Here is a 22,962-nt window from a genome sequence, read left to right as displayed (position 1 = left end):
TGCTTTCTGGATGCTACTAAGTCTATGAAACAGTACCCAGTTACCATAAAGACCTCAATTTTATTTTAGGGATGTGCAGTAGGGCTACAGTAATTCCTGCTTTACCCTTTCAAAGTAGTTTACTGCAGGCATCATTAGAGTTGTAGTAGACATTGCTTTCTAGTCAGTACTTCTTATGCTGCTTCAGAAGCTGCCTCGGGACAAACATCATGCATTCAACTGGCAACATTTTGAAGCTTTTAATCTGTTTTTGCTTACTGCCTCACTGGATAAACTGGTTGATTTTTAGGGGAGCGTTCTCTGCTAGTATCTCTGGATCTGTAATTTTGTCTGCAGTGTCAAAAAACATTTGTGAAAGCTCAAAATTATAAAAGTTGCTTTCCTCCTTGGCCTGACATTTTTAGAAAAAGCAATGTAGACATACAGCTTTAACAATGCTTTGTTTGACTTACTTAGCAGTTTATACTGAGAGTTATATGTATTTTTACATGCAAAGGAACTTACAGACTGTTCAGTATATGTTTTTTTCCAGAATGGCAGTGTAATTTGTTTGCTTTCTGGTCTGAAAATACTAGCTGATTTGAGAGATCATCTGAATTCTGCTGATAGTTAGAATCATGAATTAAAAAGTTTGTAATTGACTTCTGGAAGTTGTCTAGGCCATCACCCTGCTCAAAGGAGGTCTGGTTAGACCAGGTAGGTCAGGGCAGTGTGTCTTCAATGCCTCCAAGAACAGATGTTCTGCAAGATCTTCCAGTATTCAACTGCTCACACAGAGGAAATAAATTTTTCCTAATATCTGACCAGAATTTCCTGTGTTCGATCTTGTGTCTTACGACTGTGCATGTCTCAGAAGTGTTTGGCTCCATCTTCTCAGTATGCTCAGATCAGGTAGTTGCAGACAGCACTAAGATCTCCCTCAAGTCTTCTACTCTGGGGGCTGGGAAAACTATACATATAGTTCTCAGTTTCTCCTCTTTATATCATGTGTACCAAGTTCCTTACCAGGTTGGTGGACCTCTGCTGAAATCACCCCTTTATATTTCTTGTGCTGGGGAGATCAAAGTTTGTACAGTACTTGAGAAACAGCCTGACAAATGCCAGGTAGAGGAGAAGGATTACATCCCTGGAGCTGCTGGCTATGCTCTCACTGATACAGTCAAGGATGTGGCTTGCCTTTTTTTGCTACAAGTTTGATCTCTGTTAAGATGAAAAACATTATCAATTGGACTAATGGCTTCTACTTTTACAGAAAAGGTCAGATATGTGGCAGCACCAGTTTCTTCCTAATTTAAGGAAGAGAAAGTTTGTGGCCAAACATTTTTAAAAGAGAACCTATATTAACTGATACATTAGCACTCTACCAGTTCATATAACCAGAAGGAAAAAAGAAGAAACAAGCTGATCAGCAGGTTAACTCTGTCAACTCTTACAGCAGAATTGGCTTGTGCTTTGTGGTTTCAAATGCAGAAAGTAGCTGTGTGCTGACTTCAAATGCTTCCAGATTTACATTATATGTACATAATAGATATATTTACGTTATTGACATCTGGTTAGGACAGACTACAACTACATTTTTTTTTAAATTCTTACGATTTATTAATTCATTTCAAATGGAAATGTGGAGCTTTGTTTAGAAGGCCTGCAGCTTATTCATACCATGTTCAAGTTGAAAAAAAATTTCCAGTCCTACTTCTTTGAAAACATTTCATTTTCAAAAGCAGAGAATTAAATTAAAAACAGATTTTTCTGTCTTGAAAATGTAAGTGCAGTGCTCCTATTAGAGGATGCTCAGTTGTTGATATCCTAGGTGGTCACATGGTTCATCCACTCTACTTGAACGTTTCGATGTTGTCTTCTGTGCAACTCTGGATGAATGTTTTTTGGTTGTTTCAGAATAAAATCAATTTTCCTGTCTGTGTTTTCCTGTTTTTTGTTGCACGAAGCATAGCAACAGTTTCTGTTATGTTATTGTTGAGGCACTCTGGGTGCCATATACTCTTTGAGACAGTAGTATAATGTTTTGTGATCTCCAGAAATTCAGCAGAAGAATCTGAGGAATAGGGTTAGATCCAAGTAGTTCCAAATTTTCACACTGTTTTCAAGGAGCGAAGATAAAATTATTTTTAGATTTGAATTTGTTGGGTTTGGTTACTGAGGTAAGTTAATGTAGAGGTGATGTTATGCCAAGCAGTAATATGTTCTCAGCATTCCTCATTTGGATATTGTTCATTTCATATTTTGGTTTCATTGTTCATAACTGTAGGCAAAAATATTGATTGTGGAAGAAGCTCTGTGAATGGCATACGTAAAATATTGTGAAGTGGCTGAAACTGTTATTCTCTGAAAGATTGTCTTCTTGCTGCTTTCAGAAAAATGGCAAAATCTAGGATCAAGTGCAAGATAGGAGTTCATTACAGTAACAGGGATACCATTCCATTACACAAGCCGTATACTGTAATAACAGTATGTTATACTCTGAGTGTGGACATAAATTAAGGCATAACAGTAAATACGCGTGTTTGCTGACAGAACACCTGTAACAACATCTGCTAGGGCTCACCACTCCTTTCCCATCTGGCTGACAGAACTCCAGCAAGAGAGTGAATCCTGACTTTATAAGGGATTTTCTTTAAAGAATTACCTGTTAAAAGCTTAAGGTGTTGTTCTATATTCTCACAGTATTTTTACGCAAATTTTAGTTACGTGGAACCTAGAGATTGTCCTTCAGGCTATTTGTGCAGTTGTATGAGGTCTTTTCTTTCATGGACTAAAGGTGTATCTCTTTGCTGTGTAACAGTAAAAGCTGGTAGTCACACATAAGCATCACCTAATATTGATAACACAAAATTGTCAAGTAGAAAGAGATGCATTTATTTTCCATTTAACAGCATAAGTTGAATAAATGAGGATATGCTCAGGGACTTTCTTATTGTTCAAGTTCTTTCTGCTCACTATTAAAGCAGCTCTCTGCTCCTCTTGCCTGTTCTCTTATTACTTCTTTTCAACATAGGAAGTTGGAACCTCCCTTAGATCATTAGTAAGAACTGTTTTTCAGATAGCTTTTCTGTGTGAATTTATCCCTTTGTTAGAAGTGAAAAACAGTGATCTTCCTTAGCATTTTTTGTTCTTTTGCGATGTCCAGTATAACACAACTTGCAAGATAGCAAGTGCAAATGCACATTTCTTCTTTCTTACTGACATTTTTAGTACATTTGGTTTTTACAAATGGATTTTTTTTTTTGATTCAGCTGCTCTTTGGTAATTCACTGGTCCCTTTTCCTTTTTACAAAGGTCACCAAGTAGTTTAAACTAGTTGTATGACAAGACAGGCTGTGCAACATATTTGTGTTACAACCTAGCATATACATTTTACAACCAAAATTAGCACATTCTTGTATATATAATACATTTCTGGTTTGTGTGATACTCCTCAAAAGAATCAGATTAAATTTGAGGCTGTCCAGCAGGCTTTCTCTGTCATGTTTTACATATTGCATCTCTCATAAGGCATCTCTCAGTAGTTCATAAAGTTCACAGTAACTAATGTATTGTTGTGTGGGATAATCTGTAATTACTTCAGTGGCTTGCATGAGCCTTACTTGTTTAAATTAATGAGGAGAATAGCTGGGCCTGAGTGCTGGCTTTTTAGTTCAGTGCTCACAAACAAGAGAAAAGGCTGCTGCCTAGGAAGAGTGGAATGGCTGTTACACAGCACCCAGACTGCTTCAAGCAGGATGCCCAGATGTAGCACGTTACTAACTCAGGTACATAATCCTGGAATCCAGGAGCACTAGATAGTGTAATCCAAATTCCCTTGACCTCATATCCTAGGGTATGCGCATTTTCAGTTAAATCTCAACTGGGTTCATGTGGGGGCATGGCAATGGCAGCTGTGGGAAGGGATAGAAGGAGATAGCAAATGCGGTTGTGGAAAAAGGTAGAGAAAAGAGTTTTGGGGGCAGTGCTTTCTCTGCAAGCAGCCATTCTATGCCTTCTCCAGAATAAAGAGAGATTTAGGAGCTGTTGTGCTATCACATTAAAAGCACGGAGCGATCCCTTCACTGCTTCTTCAGTCTGGATGTTAATATCTCCAATATCAACCGGTGCCCAGTATCAATTAATATGTCTGATATGAGAAAACTGGAGTGAACAGATGACAAAAGCAGTAATTAAGCAAAAAAAAAAAAAGTTACAATGTTGTTTTTTCTTACACATCAAACAAAGATGGAAAAATGCCAGGTCTTTACAAGCCTCCTCTTTCTGTTCTTACGGATGATGGGAAGATGTTATGGCAAAGGGTGTTCAGGTCTCAAAGGGCTAGGAAATCATTGCAGTCATTTTGGCAAAGGCATCTTACTGGGTTCCCTATAGGAAATTACTATTGTTTTTTCTTCTCATTTCTCGTGTGGATTTTTTCCCCAACTATACGGTAAGGAACCTTTTCGTAAATAGTGCATAAACTTTCTTCACAGATGCTTTATTTTGTTAAGTTTATACCATAGAAATACACAGACAGGATTTTCTCATAGATTTGGGTGGTCTTTTTCTGCTTGATTCTCCTCAGCTTCTCAATAAAAATGTTGCAGTCATGCTTCCCAGATCTGTATTATTTTGTTCAGTGTCTTTTTTTTTACTAAGATTTGTAGAGCTGCATTACTCCTTGTTCTATACATATGAAAAATAATATCTAATCAGAAAAACAAAACTGTGTTAAAATACAGAAAAATGTGTCTCCCTCTTCTGCTCATTTTTGTGGCATTCACTAACATCTCACCAGCTTCAATACTTGAAGGGTGCAGCTAATCTGTTCTCTGCACAGAAACTGACTTTGCTTATTCAGAAGGACAACCAAAGGGATTTTGTTTGCCCAGACCCTGTTGTTTTTTTTGTTTAACTTTGGCCTGTGAAGGTAAACTGACACAAGTAGGCATACCAAGAAAAACAGCAGAATTTCTCTTAAAAGTTGACATAGTGAGTAGGGGAACACATGAATTGTGCCTGTTCTGTACAATGTTCAGGGAAAGGGACTCAAATCTTGTTGATGTTTCTATAGAATATGATCCTTTTTTTACTGTGTTATGTTCCTCACCGCTTTCTAGGATCTCCCTGGAGATAATTAGATATCATGCTGAAACTCCTTCACACAAACTGAATTTTGAAGAAAGGAAGCAGCTGGATGAGAATATATGTGTTGCTGAGGTTGAACAGTCAGCCTGTGCCCTTGAACAAAGCCCCGGTCTCAAAGGACCTTCTACTGAAATATATGAATAGCTCAAGTATATTTTGGAAAATTCCCTAACTATAAGTTGAATGAATCATCCACATCAATTTGATATGTGCTGCTATCTCGGTTAATAGCTATGTATTAAGAAACATGATAAGAATCATGGAAGTTGTGTCTCCTACAGAGCCCTTTCATTATAGATACTCAGTCTCAGAATATATACTAAATTACTTTCCAAAATATAATTCTGAACAATTCTTTCCAGTTTTGTTCATCAAGACCAAACCGCTTTCACATATAAAGGACATGATTTGCACATTAGAAGACTGCACGTAATAGCACACCATATGCTATATTCAGTATAGAATCTGTTTTATTATCTGAACATTGAAATAGCTTTTCATTGTGTGTTATCATGGCATGGGAACAAAGAAATAAATTTGTCTTGGTATATTAAAATTCATCTTTTCCTTGAATGCAATACAATTGAAGAGAATGGTGATATACTGAATATACTTATATACAGAATCTGAAAGAGTGGCTCTGAGATATAAATAATCTGACATTTAAGACGGAGGCAGAAACCTCAAGCTTGTCCTTACTGTAGTATTGAGCTTCCACTGTTTTGAATAGAAAGTGTGCTTGCATAAATCTGAATTTGTTATGCTCATGACCTGCTATTTACTCAGATTTGTAAGGATCCTTTCGTATACTGAGAAGAAAATTGCATTTAGTAATTCTTCACCTCATGTTGCTGTACCCAACCTGAGAGGAAGAAAAGTATCATATGGGTGTGTTGTAGTCCATTGGTCCCATCCAACCTACTCCACCCTGTGGTGTGAGCCCTGCGCAGTGGATTGTTGTGTTTTAAAGACCTGTTGTTGGTGATGAAAAACAGGTGAACTCAGGGCAGCACTTCAAGCAGCTGTGTTTTGTTTCCTGCCCCCATCAGATGGCAATGTGTGCTGGATGACGATGGCCTCCAGCAGGTGTCCAGGGACTCAGCCTCACATCTTTAGTTCTGTAGCAGACAAACGCATTGTTCAGCAGTCAAATTCCTCTAGCAGTAAGATAAATCTATGTGGAGTATAAAGAATTATTTAGCATTATTACAGCTATTTCTGTAATTATCACAAATAATGGCAGTTAGATACCTATTTCATTGCAGCTTCTAGTCAGGTGGGGAAGTTGTCCAGATCTATCTTGCAGTAAATTACACTTGCAGTTCTTCATGACAGAAAAAGGAAAGACAGTTTTCAAATTTATTTGGTATATATTAGGAGACACAACATCAGGGATGACAGCGTTACCAGCCATATCTTGATAAACTGCCTGTGCACACAGGTCATCAAAATGCTATGGGAGCTGCAGCTCTAAGAACGGGTACCAGATCTATGTCCCTCACTTCTTTTTAAAATATACCTTAAAGATATAGTGACTGATTCTTATATATAACAAAGTTATTCACAGAAGATTTTATTTAACCCATTCTCAAATACCAGAACTTACATCTCTCCTCCATTCTGAATTTTGGGACCTGACGCTTTACCTAGCACGTTTTGCATTCACTTTCCAGATCACGTGAATGGTCACTGTACAAGCCCAACATCCCAGAGCTGCAGTTCAGGAAAACGACTTTCCAGCGCGGACGTCTCAAAAGCAAACCGCCGAGGGCCTGGGAGGCCCCCCTTTAGAAAAGCGCAGTCTGCAGCCTGCATGGAGATTTCCCTTCCAGTCACCACAGAAGGTGGGTGGCAGTCACTGTTGTGCTAGGTATCTGTGAATTTCTCACCAGGTGTGAAAGTAAATTTAGCATGATCCTTGTCCTAGTCATTGCCCAGAAGTGCTGCCTTCATCTGACTGTTTAGAATTAGAACAACCCCTGTGTGTTACTGTTGTTACTAACCAGCCTGCTCTTGAGCTCTGTGATGCCTAAGGATGTGGTATGCTGAACCTCGACAAACTCATGTAGTTGTCCCCTCACCTGTACAGATCCAATGCTTTGTTATGAAAAAACTATTATTCATAGCAGCCTACATAGAGTTATTGTGACAGCTAGAAATACTGAAGTTTCAAACTCTCATTGTCATTAGTTATCAATTCTGAAACTGAGTGAGTTCAGGCTTTGCATGTACTTATTTATCTATTGGTACTAAAGACTGTATAAAATTCTACAATTCCTAGCCACTGTTCACTGTAAAATTATAGCCCATAATTTGATCCATTTATATAATAAGCTTCTAGCTTTAATATTTGAAAAAACAGTCTGCAAATCATGATCCGCCATAGTGCAGAGATTGAATGGACCACTTAACGGCAATGTATTGTGCTTAAAACTTAGAATAAGCCCATTTTAATTTGGTGTCTGGACCACAGGCATTCTTTACAACTGGAACCTGTACTCCCCAGTTTTGATTATTATTAACGGAGATAGAGTAAAGGGTATTAAATCACTTAGTGTGTCTAATTTTAAATGCAATTTATTGCAAATACCTTTTGTTAGTAGCTGCAAATGGCTAGAATTTTTTCATTTTCTTTATGATAACATAGGTTGAAAAATAGTTTTCTGTTTTTCCTTCTTACAACTGTGGGGATCACAAAACAGAATCTACATGTGTGAGATCCTGTAAGAAAACATCTTTATTTGACATAGAGAATTCCAAGATTATGTTCTTGACTGGAACAGAGCTGCTATCCCGTAGACTGTCGTGGTGCCCTCTAGCATCTCCTTGTGTTTGATATAAGGATACAGTTTGCCTACGTTGATCCACAGGACATAAAGCATGGTCAGATGGTCTCTGAAGAACAGTTGTGTTCGCTGAATGTGTTACCCTCTTCCAGCTGTGTCATTAGGTCTGTAGCAGAAATCATCTCCCATTGCCAGAGGCTATCGCACCAAAACAGATACAGGTGAAAGATGGATCATTTGTGCTGTCCTTTCCTCCTTAAGTACAGAAACACTTAGCTTAAATAGCTTTCTGTATTGGGTTTACACTGTCCAAATGGCTTTTCACTAAAGCAGAGAGATGCCCACATGATCTGTTTTTACTAGATGAGTATTAATCTTCTGCAGAGGAAAGGGGACAAAAACTTGGCAGTAGCGACATTTTAACTGAAACTGCTGTTTCTTCAGGGACCATCCAGCCATTGTCTTAGACTGTGAGTAGAACTAGAGTGATTTCACGTACCTAAACATTATCTCGATGAACTTCTTGTAGTTATAACAAAGTTATACTTTGAAACAATGCCAAAAAATCTACTGGGCTCAAATTTTACCTTGTTAGCAAAGGTGGTTTATATCTTCCCGTGCATGTCAATCACAGACGCTGGCATCTGTTGTGTAGATCTGGCCTCTAGGAGGATGTTGCAGTATTTTGGAGTCATCAAAGATGAAGTCATAGGCTGAACAGCACAAATGTCTGTTCATGTTGTAGGCTTCATATAAAATATGATAAAGTGTAATATTTGAGCAATCAGTTATAAAGAGTAATCCGGTTTACGCAGTAAACCTATAAATTTCAGTTTTAACTTGGATTGATTAACGGCTGTATGTAGAGCATTGTACTAAAGGAGATTTATAGAGCTCTGAGGTATTTAAAAATTCCTGTGCTTAAGGGCAGTTTTCATCTTTGTAATCAGCATTTTTTCCTCCATATTAGTTACTGATTATCGTAACTCTCATCTATCTCTCTTTATGCACCATACAAATATGGTAAGTACCATTGTCATATTATAGCTCATCATGGAAAATACGTCATTGCCACAATAGTTTCAGTTTATTGCGTTTTTCTTCATCCTATGTAGTACCGAACTTTTCTGCAATTCTTAAATGTAAATACTGCTGCAGTATCAACACTACTTCTAAATAATTTGGCCATGATACCACTGAATTCTTTTCTGCTTCTTCTTTTCCTTCTCCCTTACATCTTCCAACAGTAGGGTCACTGGCAGGCAGGAGAGGGAACCTACAATCCCCTAAGGTTCCACTAATCCTTTCCCTTCCGGTAACAGCAATTCACATTCTTCTGAAGTGGTCCATGGGCTGCTACGCCATACACGTTCTGTTCGGAAAGAAAACTGGCATTACTAAAAGTGTGCTAAGCATACTGTTTTATTAAATACTTTCAACAATTTTTGGTATTACAAAACATTTAGCAGTACATTGATACTTCTGATTGCATAGTGAGGCTTTCTACTTAATCCCTATCGTGGAAGTTTTAGTTTCTATTTTTCATCACTAATTATAATACCTATCAAGTTTAATATGAAAGTATACCTCATTCTGGAGAGTCATCTAACTTCCTTTCAGGGACTTGAAGTACATTAATGTAAGTGACTTTAAAAAAAAAAATCCTTATATTTAAATATATCAGTGATGTCATTGAAATAGTATTACAGTTCTCAGTGAGATCAGTGAGATGACTGTGATATAGTTCTTCCTGCTGCAGGAAAGGGCCAAGCAGAGTCTTTAGAGTAATTTATATGTATATGTAATATGATAGACCATGGTTTGAGTTTTTCTTTAGGTATGTGGTTTGTCTGTACAAGCATACATACAAGTCATCTTTCAGTAGGTTTACAAGCTAAAATAATTTTCTAATGGTACGTATTCTCTTGTTAAAAAGAATCCATGTGTCCAACCTTTTTTTTTTTATTTTTAGCTGCCTGTGGTATTAGTCTTTCAAATTCTAGCTCTGCTAACAGATCTGTCTGGAATGTCTGACGTTCAGCCATTGTTTATGCATCTTGGATTTCTAGACTTGCTGTTTTAGCAGGTGGTTTGATTTATTTGTGAAGGTTTTTATATTAAATAGTATGATAGAAGGTGATACAATCCTTGAAGGATTCTTAGGTTAGAAGTAAGGAGGAGGGTGAGGGTGAAGGAAGATGAGAAGTGAAAAGATCTGAGAAATATTATTACAGAGAATAAAAATTCTCTTCCAAAGGTGGAACTGGCTTTGATCAAAACCTTCTGGTAGGAATGCTTCGCAGTAAATGCTGCAATAAACAATTGTTATATTCACAAAAAGTTATTTTTTGTGTTCTCATTTGGTGACTTAGATGTGTATTTTGTGTCTTCACCACAGAAGTATTTCAAATTAGGATATTATTCTTCAACCTGATTAGAGTTTTGATTAGAGATTGCTATCCTAGAAGCATTAAGAACTTTTCACGTGTAAAAAGAAAATCCTTCACGTATGGGTAAATGGTTCTTATCTTTTCTGAGAGTGCCTGAGTGACTGTTTCTGAGGCATTTATGACAATTGAATATTTTTAAATAATTCTTCTGGTTCCTGGTCTTAAAACCCCTTCTTAATTGATTAGATTAAAAAGATAATACATTTTGGTGACTAATTGTAAGATATCTCTTAGAATAATAAATCCCTCTTTTCACTCTGGTTTTCAAAACCAGCTTATTTAAATCTGAACTTCTGGTACAATTGGAACTATATTTTCAGCATTTTCATCAAGTGTATTTTCAACTGGCCTTCACACATTTTTCTGACTTCATTTCTATTAGATGTCTTGGTCTGTTCCATCTTTGGGCTCCAACTAGCACCCTGTTTTGACTGCAGATGTCTTCATGGGAACATTGGAACAATGATTGTATTAATGTTTTGCTTGCTTTCTCTGGGGAAAATTTGTACTCCTCCATGGCTTGCCTTCTGTTCTGTTGCACAGATCCAACCCAGTTCATCTCAGACCAAGAACTAATGCTACGTAGTCACTAAACTGATTAAAATTTCTTTTCTATCTAGAACTGTGGAAATACTGATTACAAATTACAGTGTAGGTGAACAGGCCCAAAACATCTGTTCGTTTTCACATAGAAAAATTAAACCTGTATTTCAATCAATTTTTTGTTGTAATTTTAGATAAAAAAAGAAAGCAGTGAAGTTAAAGAATAGAAATAAAATTCTTGTGGGTGGGAACTCAGTGTGGTTATCCTTGTATAGCTGGCTGACTATGTGTATTTGCTGTCATACACGCCTTTTGCTTTAATAAAATGCAAACAACTAGTGTTTCAGATTTGGAATTTCTCAGTTACTGCTTTTTTCAAACATTCTTCTTTTTTAAGGCAGTTTGCCTTCTCCAAAAGACTCTCTTTGTCATGACTTGCTAGTTGGCCTCAAGAGCATGTGCTGGCAGATTGCTGGTTTTTTTCCCCCCTCATTACCTGCATTCATACAGAAACTGGAACATTCTGTATATGTCTAAATGTAGTATACCATACGTCGTAGGAAGGAAGTAGAGACTGAGTGGAGTTTTTGCATTGAAATGTTGTATTTGGAAATCTATTTTCTCCAACCATAAGTGATATAAAATAATCTTTCCATTTTTTTATTATTTTTCTCCACTATGTAGTCTTTAACTAGCCAGTTTCATCACCCTATATGGGGAAGACTATCTAGATCTTAGTACTAAAAACTTACCTCTGAACTAGAAACCTTTAGAAGGATTTGATGTGCATTTTAATTTTCCTGGACTGCTAAGAACAGAGTCTATGAATTTGCTTTATATTTCTTTAATTCAGTTTCAGTATCACTTCAACCTTTGGATAACTCTTTTGATTATACGTAGTTAAAATTTGACAGAGTACTTGAGTGAAAATGTTACTGGGAGCTGGCAAAAACAAACTATTGAAGAATATTTAGCTGTTATCTCTAATAACCTTATCAAAAATTCTATGGCAAATACAATACGATTTTCATTTTAATGGATCTAATATACTTTTATACCTGAAGTATTTCTTTGGAATTTGCATATAAAATGACTAAAATGATTCTGGGAATAAGTTGTTTTGTCTCTTGCCTGATTTTGTCCATTTTTTTTTTTGAAATGGATCGTATCTATATACTACATACTTGAATTTCTTTTACTGTTCAAAGGTATTTGTGAGGATTACTCTAAGAAGATTTGTGTACAGTGTGGCAGAGGTTAATGGATCTTTTTCCTGCTGGATTTTGGCTTAGATTTTATGCCTTTAGGGTGCTAAATGCTTTTTTTGAATTTTGTTGTTGTTTGGTTGGTTTTAGGTTCAGCACACCACAGTGATTTTCTTTGCATGTATGTTAGCCTGTTACTTTGGTCTGTTTCTATAACAAAGCTTCCAACCTCTTAGGACCTGTCTGTGCCTTAATCAGTTATTTGCTTGTGAAAACATAGAGAACTGCTGACATTTGCTCTTGTAAGTCCAGTAAGAGGTAGTCAGGGTCTTGGAAATAAGTGGTATTGTATGTAAAGTCCACAACTTGGCAAACTGAACTCTACTGATACTGTGCTGCGTATTGCTTATTTCCCATGTAAATTCTATTAAATTGTTGGCAGTTCTCTTGTCAGTTATGGTTATACTGTTATACCATCTGCAGAAGTGCTGTGTGCGTATCACACTGGATTTTCTGGATGAATTAGTAAATGGGACTATTTGGTTTTCTTCCCATGTTTAGGGCAGGGAGCAGCGGGAAGAGGGAGGTTCTCTGTTTTTATCACTAGCCTCTTTTTTTCTTGGGTCTGGAGCCCACATGTGAATGTGAGCTAACTGATGAGAGCCTAGAAGGCAATAACGGCAGTCTTCAAAGGTCATGGTTCCTGGGCTTCCAAGGAGAGAAACAACCAGGTTGCTTGATCTAGAAAAGTGTTGGAGCAGCACAAATTGATTTAAATACATGACAGGGGACTGCAGAAAGAGAAGGAATAAACTGCTGTTTGTAACTGCTGAGAGAAAGGCAGAATGTAATGGACATAAATTATGTCAGGGGCACAACTTCACGGAGACAGCGGGCAATTCATTTTGATCACAAGGATAGTTAACTGCAGAAATGGATCCTCTGAGGAGACTTGTGCATCTCTGGCCAGTATTCAGGACAACTCATGCTCCCCACTGTATTCTCTTCGTCATTGCTCACAATATTGGAGAGTGAATGACTTCTGGTAAACTTCCTTAGTATCCTTATAAACAGACACTTACCTGGTCCAGTGGGCGTGATACAGCTGTCATGGAACCATTCTTCACAAAGTCCCCAAGGGCCATGCTTTTTCAATGCTAAGATTTCGCAGCAGGTTGAAAAGCCCTTGACTGGAGAATTTTTTCTTTATCGCTGAGGGAATTACAGTGCTGGTTCTGCTTGTGAATCATTTCAATTCTGTTAGCATTTGAAGTTACTTTGCATATCTGTAACTAATAACAATAGGAATAGTATCAGAGGAAATGGCTTAGAGACACTCTGGGAGGCTACGGTCTCCACTAGTCGCTGAGTTTGTCACCATCCTATTTCTTGTCTGCGCAGAGAAGCAGATAAGAAGATTGCACACAGGACCTGTTCAGTATTCATAAAGTCTGTTCCTTGCTACAGAAAATTTTATCCAAAAATTGTTTACAGAAATGTGCTGTCCATAGTCTTACATTCATTTTCAGTTATGGTGGAGATGAGAGCGTGTGTTATTGCTTTCTACTGTAGATAAAGTAAAAATCCTCTCTTTCCTTGCTTCCTCTTAGAAAAGAGATATAGAGAGATTTTAAGGGTGAGCAAGGGGCAAAACCCAGTCTGTGTGTGGTGCAGAATCAAAAATAGTGACACCTGAACTTGGGAGTAATTGAACAATTCAGCCCACCTAACGCCATCCATCCCTTCAGGATTCAGTCCAAGAGATGGTCCTTCTGAGACTGGATGTCTTAACCAAATGAATGGGGCATGCCACTTGACCAGGAAGTCTGCATAAGAGCTTCCAAGGATGTGCATAAGAAATAGGTCATTATGGCATGAGGTAGTCTAGTTTCTAGATGCTATCAATGATGAGTTTAAGCATAGCTCTCTATAACTTGTTTATATTTTATACTAGGTCCACAACAAATTAGAAGTTGGACCAGAAGAAACAGAAGCCTTAGGATCACTTTCCCAGCTGAGCTTTATAACCATTAGACTGAATTAAAGCTTTGCTATCATGCCTAGAAGTGGCTTGTCTTCCAGGGGAGACATGAAGAATGCTTATGTCTGTGCCTATGTCTGGGGCCACAGATGCAGAAGGCGTGGATGGAGCCAGTTTTCTCAGGCTGATTTGTACCTGTAGCTTTTTGCCAGGCACTACAGTCACTAGGCTGCAGAAAGCCAGTGAGGCTGTCATCATTTGGACCAAATCTTAATCTTCAGATCTAACCTCAGAAGTTTCAGTGGTGTTTAAATCCTGGTTACAGTGAGCTTTCCCTGTGTTCCTGGACAGGGCAGTGAGGGGTGGTTGTCTAGAAACTGAGCTGCCTCATGAGGGAACATCTCACGGCCAGGAAAGGCCTGGGAAGGGAGTGAGCTTTGTCTGCATACAAATATGAGGCTGGTGCCTCAATTCTTACTCTGCCGGACTACAAGGGTCCACTTGTTTTGTTTTAGGAATCTGCAAATTTTGCTTAATTTTAAAACTACCAAGTGTAAGAAAGCTTTGTTCTTCTTATATTCACTGAACTTGATTCCAAGTTAATTTTATTTCATGCTATACTCTAAGCATGTTGAATTTGAGGATGGGTTTTGCACTACATGCTCAACTTTGCTATTTCTGTATCTGATGTAGTTTTTGAAACAGTGAAACACACAGGAAGTGGAACATGCCTTTAGATGGTTCCTGGTACTTCTCTGACTGAATGGAGTAGGTGTGGGGCTGTGTACGTGGAGAACAAGGGACTATCATATGAATATTCTTAGACTTCTTACATTATAATAGCTATTACAACTTTTTTCATAAACAAAGTTTTTCTAACTACACTTACATTACACTAGCAGAGAATCTATTGGGAGGAAAAAAAAAAGAATGCTTTCACTTGCTTCATTATAACTATTTTGACTCCTTTATTGAATGAATATGAGGCTTTTCTTCTGTTGCACCTTTGGTCTCCTCTTCATTCTGGGTACATCCACATATGAAAGTTGTATAACATATTCTTCCTTCCCAGACCATCAGCGTTATCAAGAGACGCTCCAGCAGAAAGGATATTTTAGACTGGGTGTTGAGTTATAGGGAATTGTGATATCTTTGATTAAAAAACATATATTCAAACTTATAATCTAAATTCAAATTGAGCTGTTAGTGTTCCAAATAGGAAGACTGACTGCTTGTGTAAGTAAAGGGAAGTAATTTGTGTAATCAAATATGAAAGCTTGATAGACATTATTTACTGTATAGATCTCCAGCATTTCTGTCTTTCCATAAAAGTGCTTATTTCTACTTCAATTTGAAAAACAGTTTTGCTCTAACAACTCCCCCATTTTTTTAAATCACGCTGGACTAAAACTTAAGCCTGAACTGTTCTGTATTCTGGAAATATCCAAGTGAAGTTCCAAGTCTGGTGACTTGAATCCGTTTTCTCTTTCAGGCCTTTATTTGCTATCATTTACATCAGACCTGTATCAGTAATTCTGTGAAACCTCTTGCTCACTCAAGTTACACAGCTATTACTATAGCAACTTCAGGATAGTACTGCATTTCAGAACTTTTTCAAGGGTCGAGGGTGGAGTGAAACATCCCCCAGATGTGAACTTTGTGTAAGCAGACGCACTCACCCTGGTCTGAATACTCTGCAAGCGATATATTCACATGCTTATTGACATGGTTTTAGGGCAACTTATTTGAGCTGATCCAGTAGAAAACAATTCACTGTAGAAGTCTAGATTGTTGCCTTGTTTGTGCCTAAGATAACTTCTGCTGCTTTCTAGTGAATTGCTTTAATGTGGAATGCAGCTTCAGAGTGATGCTATTAAAATGTGTTTGAAGATGTTCTTAGCCGAATAACGTTCTTAAGTGTGTGAAAACCCCCCAGTGTTACCTCCTGCCCCTTCCTCCTCTGTGTTGCTGAAGCATTGCTGTCAGTAATATGGTTCAGTCTCTGTCTGTGTGATGTTACTGTGTGCAAATTCATGTTTGAAATGTAATTCCTTTATTGTGTATTTACACTGGTGTTCAGGGCTTTGCATGCTTTCCTGACTCAATAATTTAAAAAGTGGCATTTCTCTAAAACTGATAAGGTGGTAATCCTTAAACTGTCCAATGGTTTAAGATTTTCATTACCTTCTGTTAAATCTGGTATTTGAAACATAAACTTTTCAAGATCTCCAAGTGAGGAGAATTTAAACCATTTAGATTTGTTTCCAGAATATATGAGTTTCCGTATAATAAAAAAAAGGTCAATTTTTGTGTATGTTCTACAAGCAGATCAGTTACTGGGAGTGTTAAAACCAGGAAAGAACCTATAAATAGAATCCAAGACACTGACAGTTCATTGAATGCAAAACTCTCCAGTAATGAATGTAAACATTGACAGTGAAAATATTGATCTTTGTCACTGGTGGTTTTCTTTCATTCCTCACAACAAGGGAATCTTTTGTTTTCATGATTCCTAACTCCAAAAAGAAATTGACTTTATGTTTCTGTGTTAGTCCTTACCCCATTATTTTAAAATAATCACGATGACAATTTCTTGGACGTGCTAATGTGGGAGGATGTGCTCCCCTTACAAAGCTTTGGCTGCAGCTGAGAGTAAAGAAGTTAGAACATTCCCCTGAAGAGCACACACCAGTGGCATAAATGTTGTCCTTAGTGTCTCTTCTCTTTTTTCTTTTAATTCCATGGGAAATTGCGGTGCTATTATTTCCACTAAACAAAAGGCAGTAAAGAAAAATCCCTACAAGTGCTCTATGAATGTGACAGTTGAAACATACAGAATCATTTACTCAAATGGTCTTTTAAGTTCTCAGAAACCCCCTAGGCCCTCAATCAAATCTTCTGCTAGACACCAGTGCGCTGCAGCAGGACCGCTCTGTCACGCAAGGAAGGAGCTAGGTCAATCACTGCTCAGGGCTGCTTTCATAGAAATGTCATGATTACGATTGGCTCAATTGTTCTTGTCCTTTTGCAATGCACACGATTTTGTGGCAGTAGGTTACATTTCCAGACGGGCAATGCTTCAGCAATTACATGGAATCAGTTCATTCTCACACGACGAGCGTCACTGTACTGCTCACACATGGATGAACAAAGGTAAGACCCAAAAACGCTGGCTTCATTTTTATCCTGGTATGTGAGTTGAAGTGTCCTTCTGTGTTTCTGTCTGTGAGGTGGGTAGCATATTGGAGGTTTTGCAATTGTTCTTAAATCAGGAGCCTTCTACTTGTATGCTGTTGCTCCTAGCTGGAATTTAACCATCCATCCAGTGTTACAAAGGAAACTGGTTCCCGAGCGTCCATCTACATCTCACTAATCCATACCGTGCAAACAACGGGGTTGAATGAAGCCATTTTGAGGAAAGCAGGACTACTTTTGTAGTGGTATTTCTATAGCATGGTCCTAACCCACAGTATGCAGCTGTTTGAAATTTCCTCACTGCAGATAATGATGCTTTTGCTCAGAGCTGCTTAGGCTATGGTCTACCAACCTGGATAGCAGCATCTCCCTAATGACAGTCATTGCTTGGCTCTCAGGGAACACTCAGATAGTGCTCTCAGCTCCCAGCTGCAGGAATAGCCTGGAGACCTCTTTGGAAAGAAAAAAAAAAAAAGAGGACAAAAGTCAATAAATCCAGGTCTACAAAAGGAAGAGTGGCATGCTAGCCTAAAAGAGAGACAGCTGAGTGGTAACAGAGGGATCGCTGGAGTTGGATAAATGCCTCTCAAAGAAAAGAGAACACTGACTCCCTCAAAGCAGGAGGCAATTAAGAGGCAGAAGCACATTTATGAGAAAGAGTAATGTAGCAGAATATTCTGGAGAGAATAATGAGGGAAAGAGAACTGTGGAGCAGAAAATTATTTGCCTTCCACATATGAATGGCTGTCTTCTCACTGAAGCAGGGAGAACAAAAAAACTTTGAGCCAGGTTAAAGGGAATACCTGAAGTGGTCCAGGTGCTGGTTCACAGTCATGGGCAGAGAGATGTAGCTGTCACTGTTACTACACCTGTATTGCCATGGAACAGGAGGTAAATATATGAGAAAACCCATAACAGTGCTACATATGAAACCCGTAATCTGTGCTACAGATCACTGCGGAATGACAGTGTTTGTGCATAACAACTTTTAGCAGATGGGACATCATTTTAAATGTAGAAATTAAGCTAGGTACATTTTTTGTTTCCCAAAGAACATGTCTTTAATGTTTCTCTAGGATATACTGGAGTGGTTTCAAAATAGAGAATTTGAGGTATAATCTCTTTGAGAAGGGATGTGTGAGGGGAACAGTACTGAACTAAGTTCTATACCAAAATCTAGAAGAGGAGAGATTTCAGCCTTCTTTTAGAGCTAGCTATTAAAGTTCCATACTGATTGCAGCCTTCCATGGGTTTTGTTTTACTGTTCAGATATGTTTAATGACATCAAACTTTGACAAGTGTCATGCTGATCTTTTGTGTTTCGTTTTGAGTAGTGTATTTAATAGAAAGTTGCACAGTATGTTCCCAAAAGTGTCCCAAAGACTATATCTGTTAATGTCAGTTCTGCTAAGATGTCTTAGTTAACTGTACTGTACAGGAGAGAAGAACATTTCTTGTTAATTTACAGAGGGAGAAAGCTCGATGACACATGCAAATGGCACATCATATATTTTAAGGTCTGTGTATGTAGTCTATGCTAACTAAGCAGATGCATTTTTGTCCTTTCAATATCTTTCTTAGTTTGAGCACCACTATATTTGAATGTTACGACTTTTAAAGAGAAAATTAATTATGTAAGAACAGATTTTTAAAATAAGGTATCCTTTGAATTTTATATATTTATATATCCGTGTGTGTGTGTGTGTGTGTGTGTGTGTGTGTGTGTGTGTGTGTGTGAAGCCCTGAGGATTTGTGCCTTGAAATTACTCCTCTGCCCTTCTTTGCCCATCAGCTGCTGTCCTTAGGAAGGAGCTGGGCCAACCAGTCCACTGCAGAAGTACAAAGTGCTTGGGGTTATGGGAGACAATGATTCTCAAGGTATTAGAAGCTTTTCACATGAATAAAAATTCCCAGGTTTCTGCAGATATATTTGGCAGCACTGAGCTAGAACTAGAATAACAACAGTGCCTACATAAAGAAGGTGAAACAGGGTGAGGAGAAGGCAATGCTTGGAAATTCAAATAGACACGAGTTTCTCTTTCATTAGAGTGGGCCTGAAGCGCCAGGGAATGCTCTTCTCTGAAGCTCCTGTTTGAAAAGCTGCAGATGCCCTCCAAGAACAGCAGCTGTGCCAAGTATGTCTGAGCAGCATGTTAATCTGCCCCCATCCCTGTGTGCCAACACAGGCATGTAAGGTAGCATATATAGCAATGCCTGGTGTTGTTCCAGTAGTGCTTTGCTGTGGTTCTCTCTGGTATTTTCCAGGTAGCTGCTGTGAAGAGGATAATTTCCGTAGTTCACGTGCATTGATCTGGATAGGGAATCTAATGCAGCATGTGGTCTGAGGAACATTCACCGCCAAACAACTGCTTCTCGTGGAGAAACAATATGAGGCTTAGCCCAGTTTTAAACTGGAGTGTTTGAGAAAGCCTTTTTCCAATTTTATTCTTAACCATGGTAGACAGTATTCCTCTTCTTTATTTCTGCAGGCTCTGAAGAGACGGCTGTCTGTGCCAAGATAGGAGAATTTTGTACCAAACACAAATCTACTTCATAATGCTAGGTTCAGAAGTGAGCATTCTATTTCAGGTCTGATACCTTCAAATATTCTCCATCTCCATAACCTCCTATTCCTCTGATGTTTGTGTTGCAGAAGAGAATGTGAGGTTTCTGGTGTTCAAGACCTGACTTTGACTCCATTTTGGCAGACAGCAGTACTGACACAAACTACTTTGCAAACACTATGCTGGTGGCCAGCCCTGCTCTCTTCTTCACTCTGGCTCCCTTAGTCTTCAGGAACCTTTTAGCCTCACTGTGCTTCTTAGACTCCAGCATGTTGCCAGTGACACACACGGCTACTGCCAGCAGATCCCTTGCACAGTTTTGGGCGTCCTTCTTGGCGCAAGGCAAAGCAAAGTAGGGATCCCTGAGCCCTTCAGCAGTCAGACCGTGTTTGCTGCCACTTCCCCCTGAAGAGCTGAGGGTCTCCATCAGTGTGGCTCTGTCTCCACCTGGATCTCGCTGTTGTCTGCTAAAGTTTAGGCAAAAAGATGAAGCCATCAGTGCCAGCTCACCATGCTGTTGTCATCAAGGGCACAGAGCAGGTTTCCCATTTCAGTGCCTGGGAAGCCAGAGCTGATGTGTGCCCTGAGACGTCTTGGATGCTGGGATAGTCTAGTGATGGGTGTCTTTCCCCTAGAGAGCTTGACGATACGCAGCGGCTGTGAACTTGGTGCTTGTGCTTCCTAGCTGTGGGAAAAGGAGTGGAGCAAAGAACACGTGTTCTGAAGTTGAAAATGGCTTCTCCCTTGGTGTCCTACAGCGATGAGATACATAGATTAATATTGAATGCATTGGTAGCATATGGGTCTAAAATTATTTCATGCTATTTAGAACAAGTCCTTTGAGGTAAGGCTGTTGTAAACTCTAATTAGTCTATGCTAATCTTCATAATAAGCAGCTATTTCTAATGCAGATCTAACTGATGAGGTCTGACAGCGTTTTCCACACTTATTTATACTCTGGCAGGAAGCTGGTATGTTGCTTGTATCAGAATGTTTTCCTAGGTTGTGAAAATGCTGTGTTTTCAGTGTCCTGCAGGGAGTTTGTATTTGTTGCAGGCCTCTACCTGTTCTCAGGTTACCAGCTTATGCCTATTCAATTGTATTTATTCATACAGAAAACCGGGAAAACTCCTTCAGCCGTTCCCGAAGCTCCAGTGTGTCAAGTATTGACAGGGACTCCAAGGAGGCAATCACAGCCTTGTACTTCATGGAGTCCTTTGCCCGAAAGAATGACTCCGCTGTCTCCTCGTGTCTCTGGGTTGGAACGGGCCTTGGTATGGTCTTAATCCTCTCTCTTAACCTGCCTGCCAGTGACGACTTACGGCAGTCAGAGCCAGTCATGGTGTCACCGAGTGGTAAGAGTGCAGCCTTTTTCGTGATTATCCATCTTGGTACAATGGCAAAGAAACGGTGTGATTTTATATAGCCTTTTTGCCAGAAAATTCTCAAGAAATGTATTAAGTAGTAGTCACTCACTACATTAAGGGCACATGGGTAAAAAGAGATGCATGTGAGAAACCCACAGCTCCACAAACTACAGCACTTAAGTTGTGTTACCCTTGAAGTTTGCCCTGCATCTTGGGCAAAGTCACATTTATTTCTTGTGAGGACAGGGAAATTAGCAGAGATCCTTCATACTGGGAAACTGCAGTCCTGTGTGCTGCTCTGATGCTATCCTATCTGGGATGCTGTGAACAGTTTGGCTGTCCTTCCTGTCAGAAGGCTGCAGAGAAGCAGAAGGGAGCTCAGGAAAGGAAACACAAATGTTGGCAGGTTGATGTACCAGGAGAGATCTTTGGCTGAGTGAGTGACAGATGGCAAAGCAGAGAGGACAGAGGGCTGAGAGAGGTCAGAGGTAAGAGGCAGGATGTGCTTATCATGTTGTGAGTAAAACAATGTTCGAAAACAGAGTGTCACAGGAATAGTGGTAAGCCCCTCACCCTTTTTTTTTTAGAAAAACAATACTGGATGGACACCAGACTAAGGGTAGAAATTTTACTGGTTGGGAAATAAATGATCCTACTGGTAGAGATAAATTAAAAAGACAAAAAAAAAGAAGGGGAAAAAAGAAGCAGTCTATCTTTATGATATTCAGTAGCATGTACTGTACAGATTATTTGACATGGGCTGCCTGAGACCTTTCAGTAGTGACAGCCTATGTGTTCACCTTCCTGTGTGGTCAGGAAGAACTGAGCAAGGAAGACTTGTCACCCTGACTAGATTAATGTGTTTTCTGTATTTTCAAAAGCAAAAGCCAGGTGTCACCTGTGCCATGTGTCCGCTGTGCTGACAACCAGTTAAACTGTGGTGCCAATGCCAGTGAGAGAAGTTTGTATTTTGCAGGCACAGTTCTGACACTGAAAGGAGCCGTGCTGACCTTCGCATGCTTGGACTGCACGGGGACATTGATACATCCACCGTATGAAGTATGGAGGGACCCACACAGTGCTGATGATGGTGAAAAAACAAGGAAAAGGAAACTTGTCATGCATTCCCCTTCCTCCTCCCAGGATATGGGTGATCATCAATTTGCAGTCATTTGTTCAGAAAAACAAGCCAAAGTCTTCTCATTGCCTTCCCAAACATGTCTTTATGTCCACAACATCACCGAAACGTCCTTTTTATTGCAAGCAGATGTGGTCACCCTCTGTAACAGCGTCTGTCTGGCGTGCTTTTGTGCCAATGGGCACATCATGACACTGAGGTACTTATCTATCTAATCTCATGGCAAAACTAAGAAAAGAGGTGGCCCAGTGCCATTGCGTTCCACTTGCATTTGCTGCGGTGTGCTTACATGGTTGATGCTCTGCGTTAGCTCCCTGATAGATGCATTTAGTGCACATTTTATGTACAAGTAATTGCTCCTCTGGGAGCATTACCTTGCCCGCAGCCATACCTGTTCCTTGGCCTGCCTCCACATGGGGAGTTAAGGTGGTGGAGTAGCAAAACAAGCTCCTCTATTTCATAGTAACTCCCCCATGGTGACAGCTAATGGCTGATGATTTATAACTGGTATAAAACTTGTAGTTTTTCTCAGTTACTGTAAGTCAGGTATAGAGCATACGGAACAACTCAGGCATAGAAATGGTACTTTTTGTCCAGTGTGAA

The 22,962-nt window shown here is 39.1% G+C and overlaps 1 protein-coding gene across 5 annotated transcripts in view; it reads left to right on the top strand.

Moving 5' to 3' along the window:
* Nucleotides 1-22,962, top strand: part of STXBP5L (syntaxin binding protein 5 like) — a 187,319-nt gene that overhangs the window by 156,315 nt on the left and 8,042 nt on the right. For 3 of the 5 annotated variants that reach the window (XM_021397302.1, XM_021397311.1, XM_021397332.1), the window contains 3 exons: nt 6,804-6,974; nt 20,970-21,209; nt 22,198-22,558. In XM_021397302.1, coding sequence (XP_021252977.1) covers nt 6,804-6,974; nt 20,970-21,209; nt 22,198-22,558 — 772 coding nt within the window. The remainder of the gene's footprint in view (nt 1-6,803; nt 6,975-20,969; nt 21,210-22,197; nt 22,559-22,962) is intronic. The other 2 variants (XM_021397328.1, XM_021397318.1) reach the window with 1 other exon arrangement.

The sequence above is a fragment of the Numida meleagris genome, chromosome 1 (genome assembly GCF_002078875.1).
Source record: "Numida meleagris isolate 19003 breed g44 Domestic line chromosome 1, NumMel1.0, whole genome shotgun sequence".
Classification (NCBI taxonomy): Eukaryota; Metazoa; Chordata; class Aves; order Galliformes; family Numididae; genus Numida; species Numida meleagris.
Note: the sequence above shows the minus strand (reverse complement) of the source record. Positions and strands in the feature narration are given on the sequence as shown.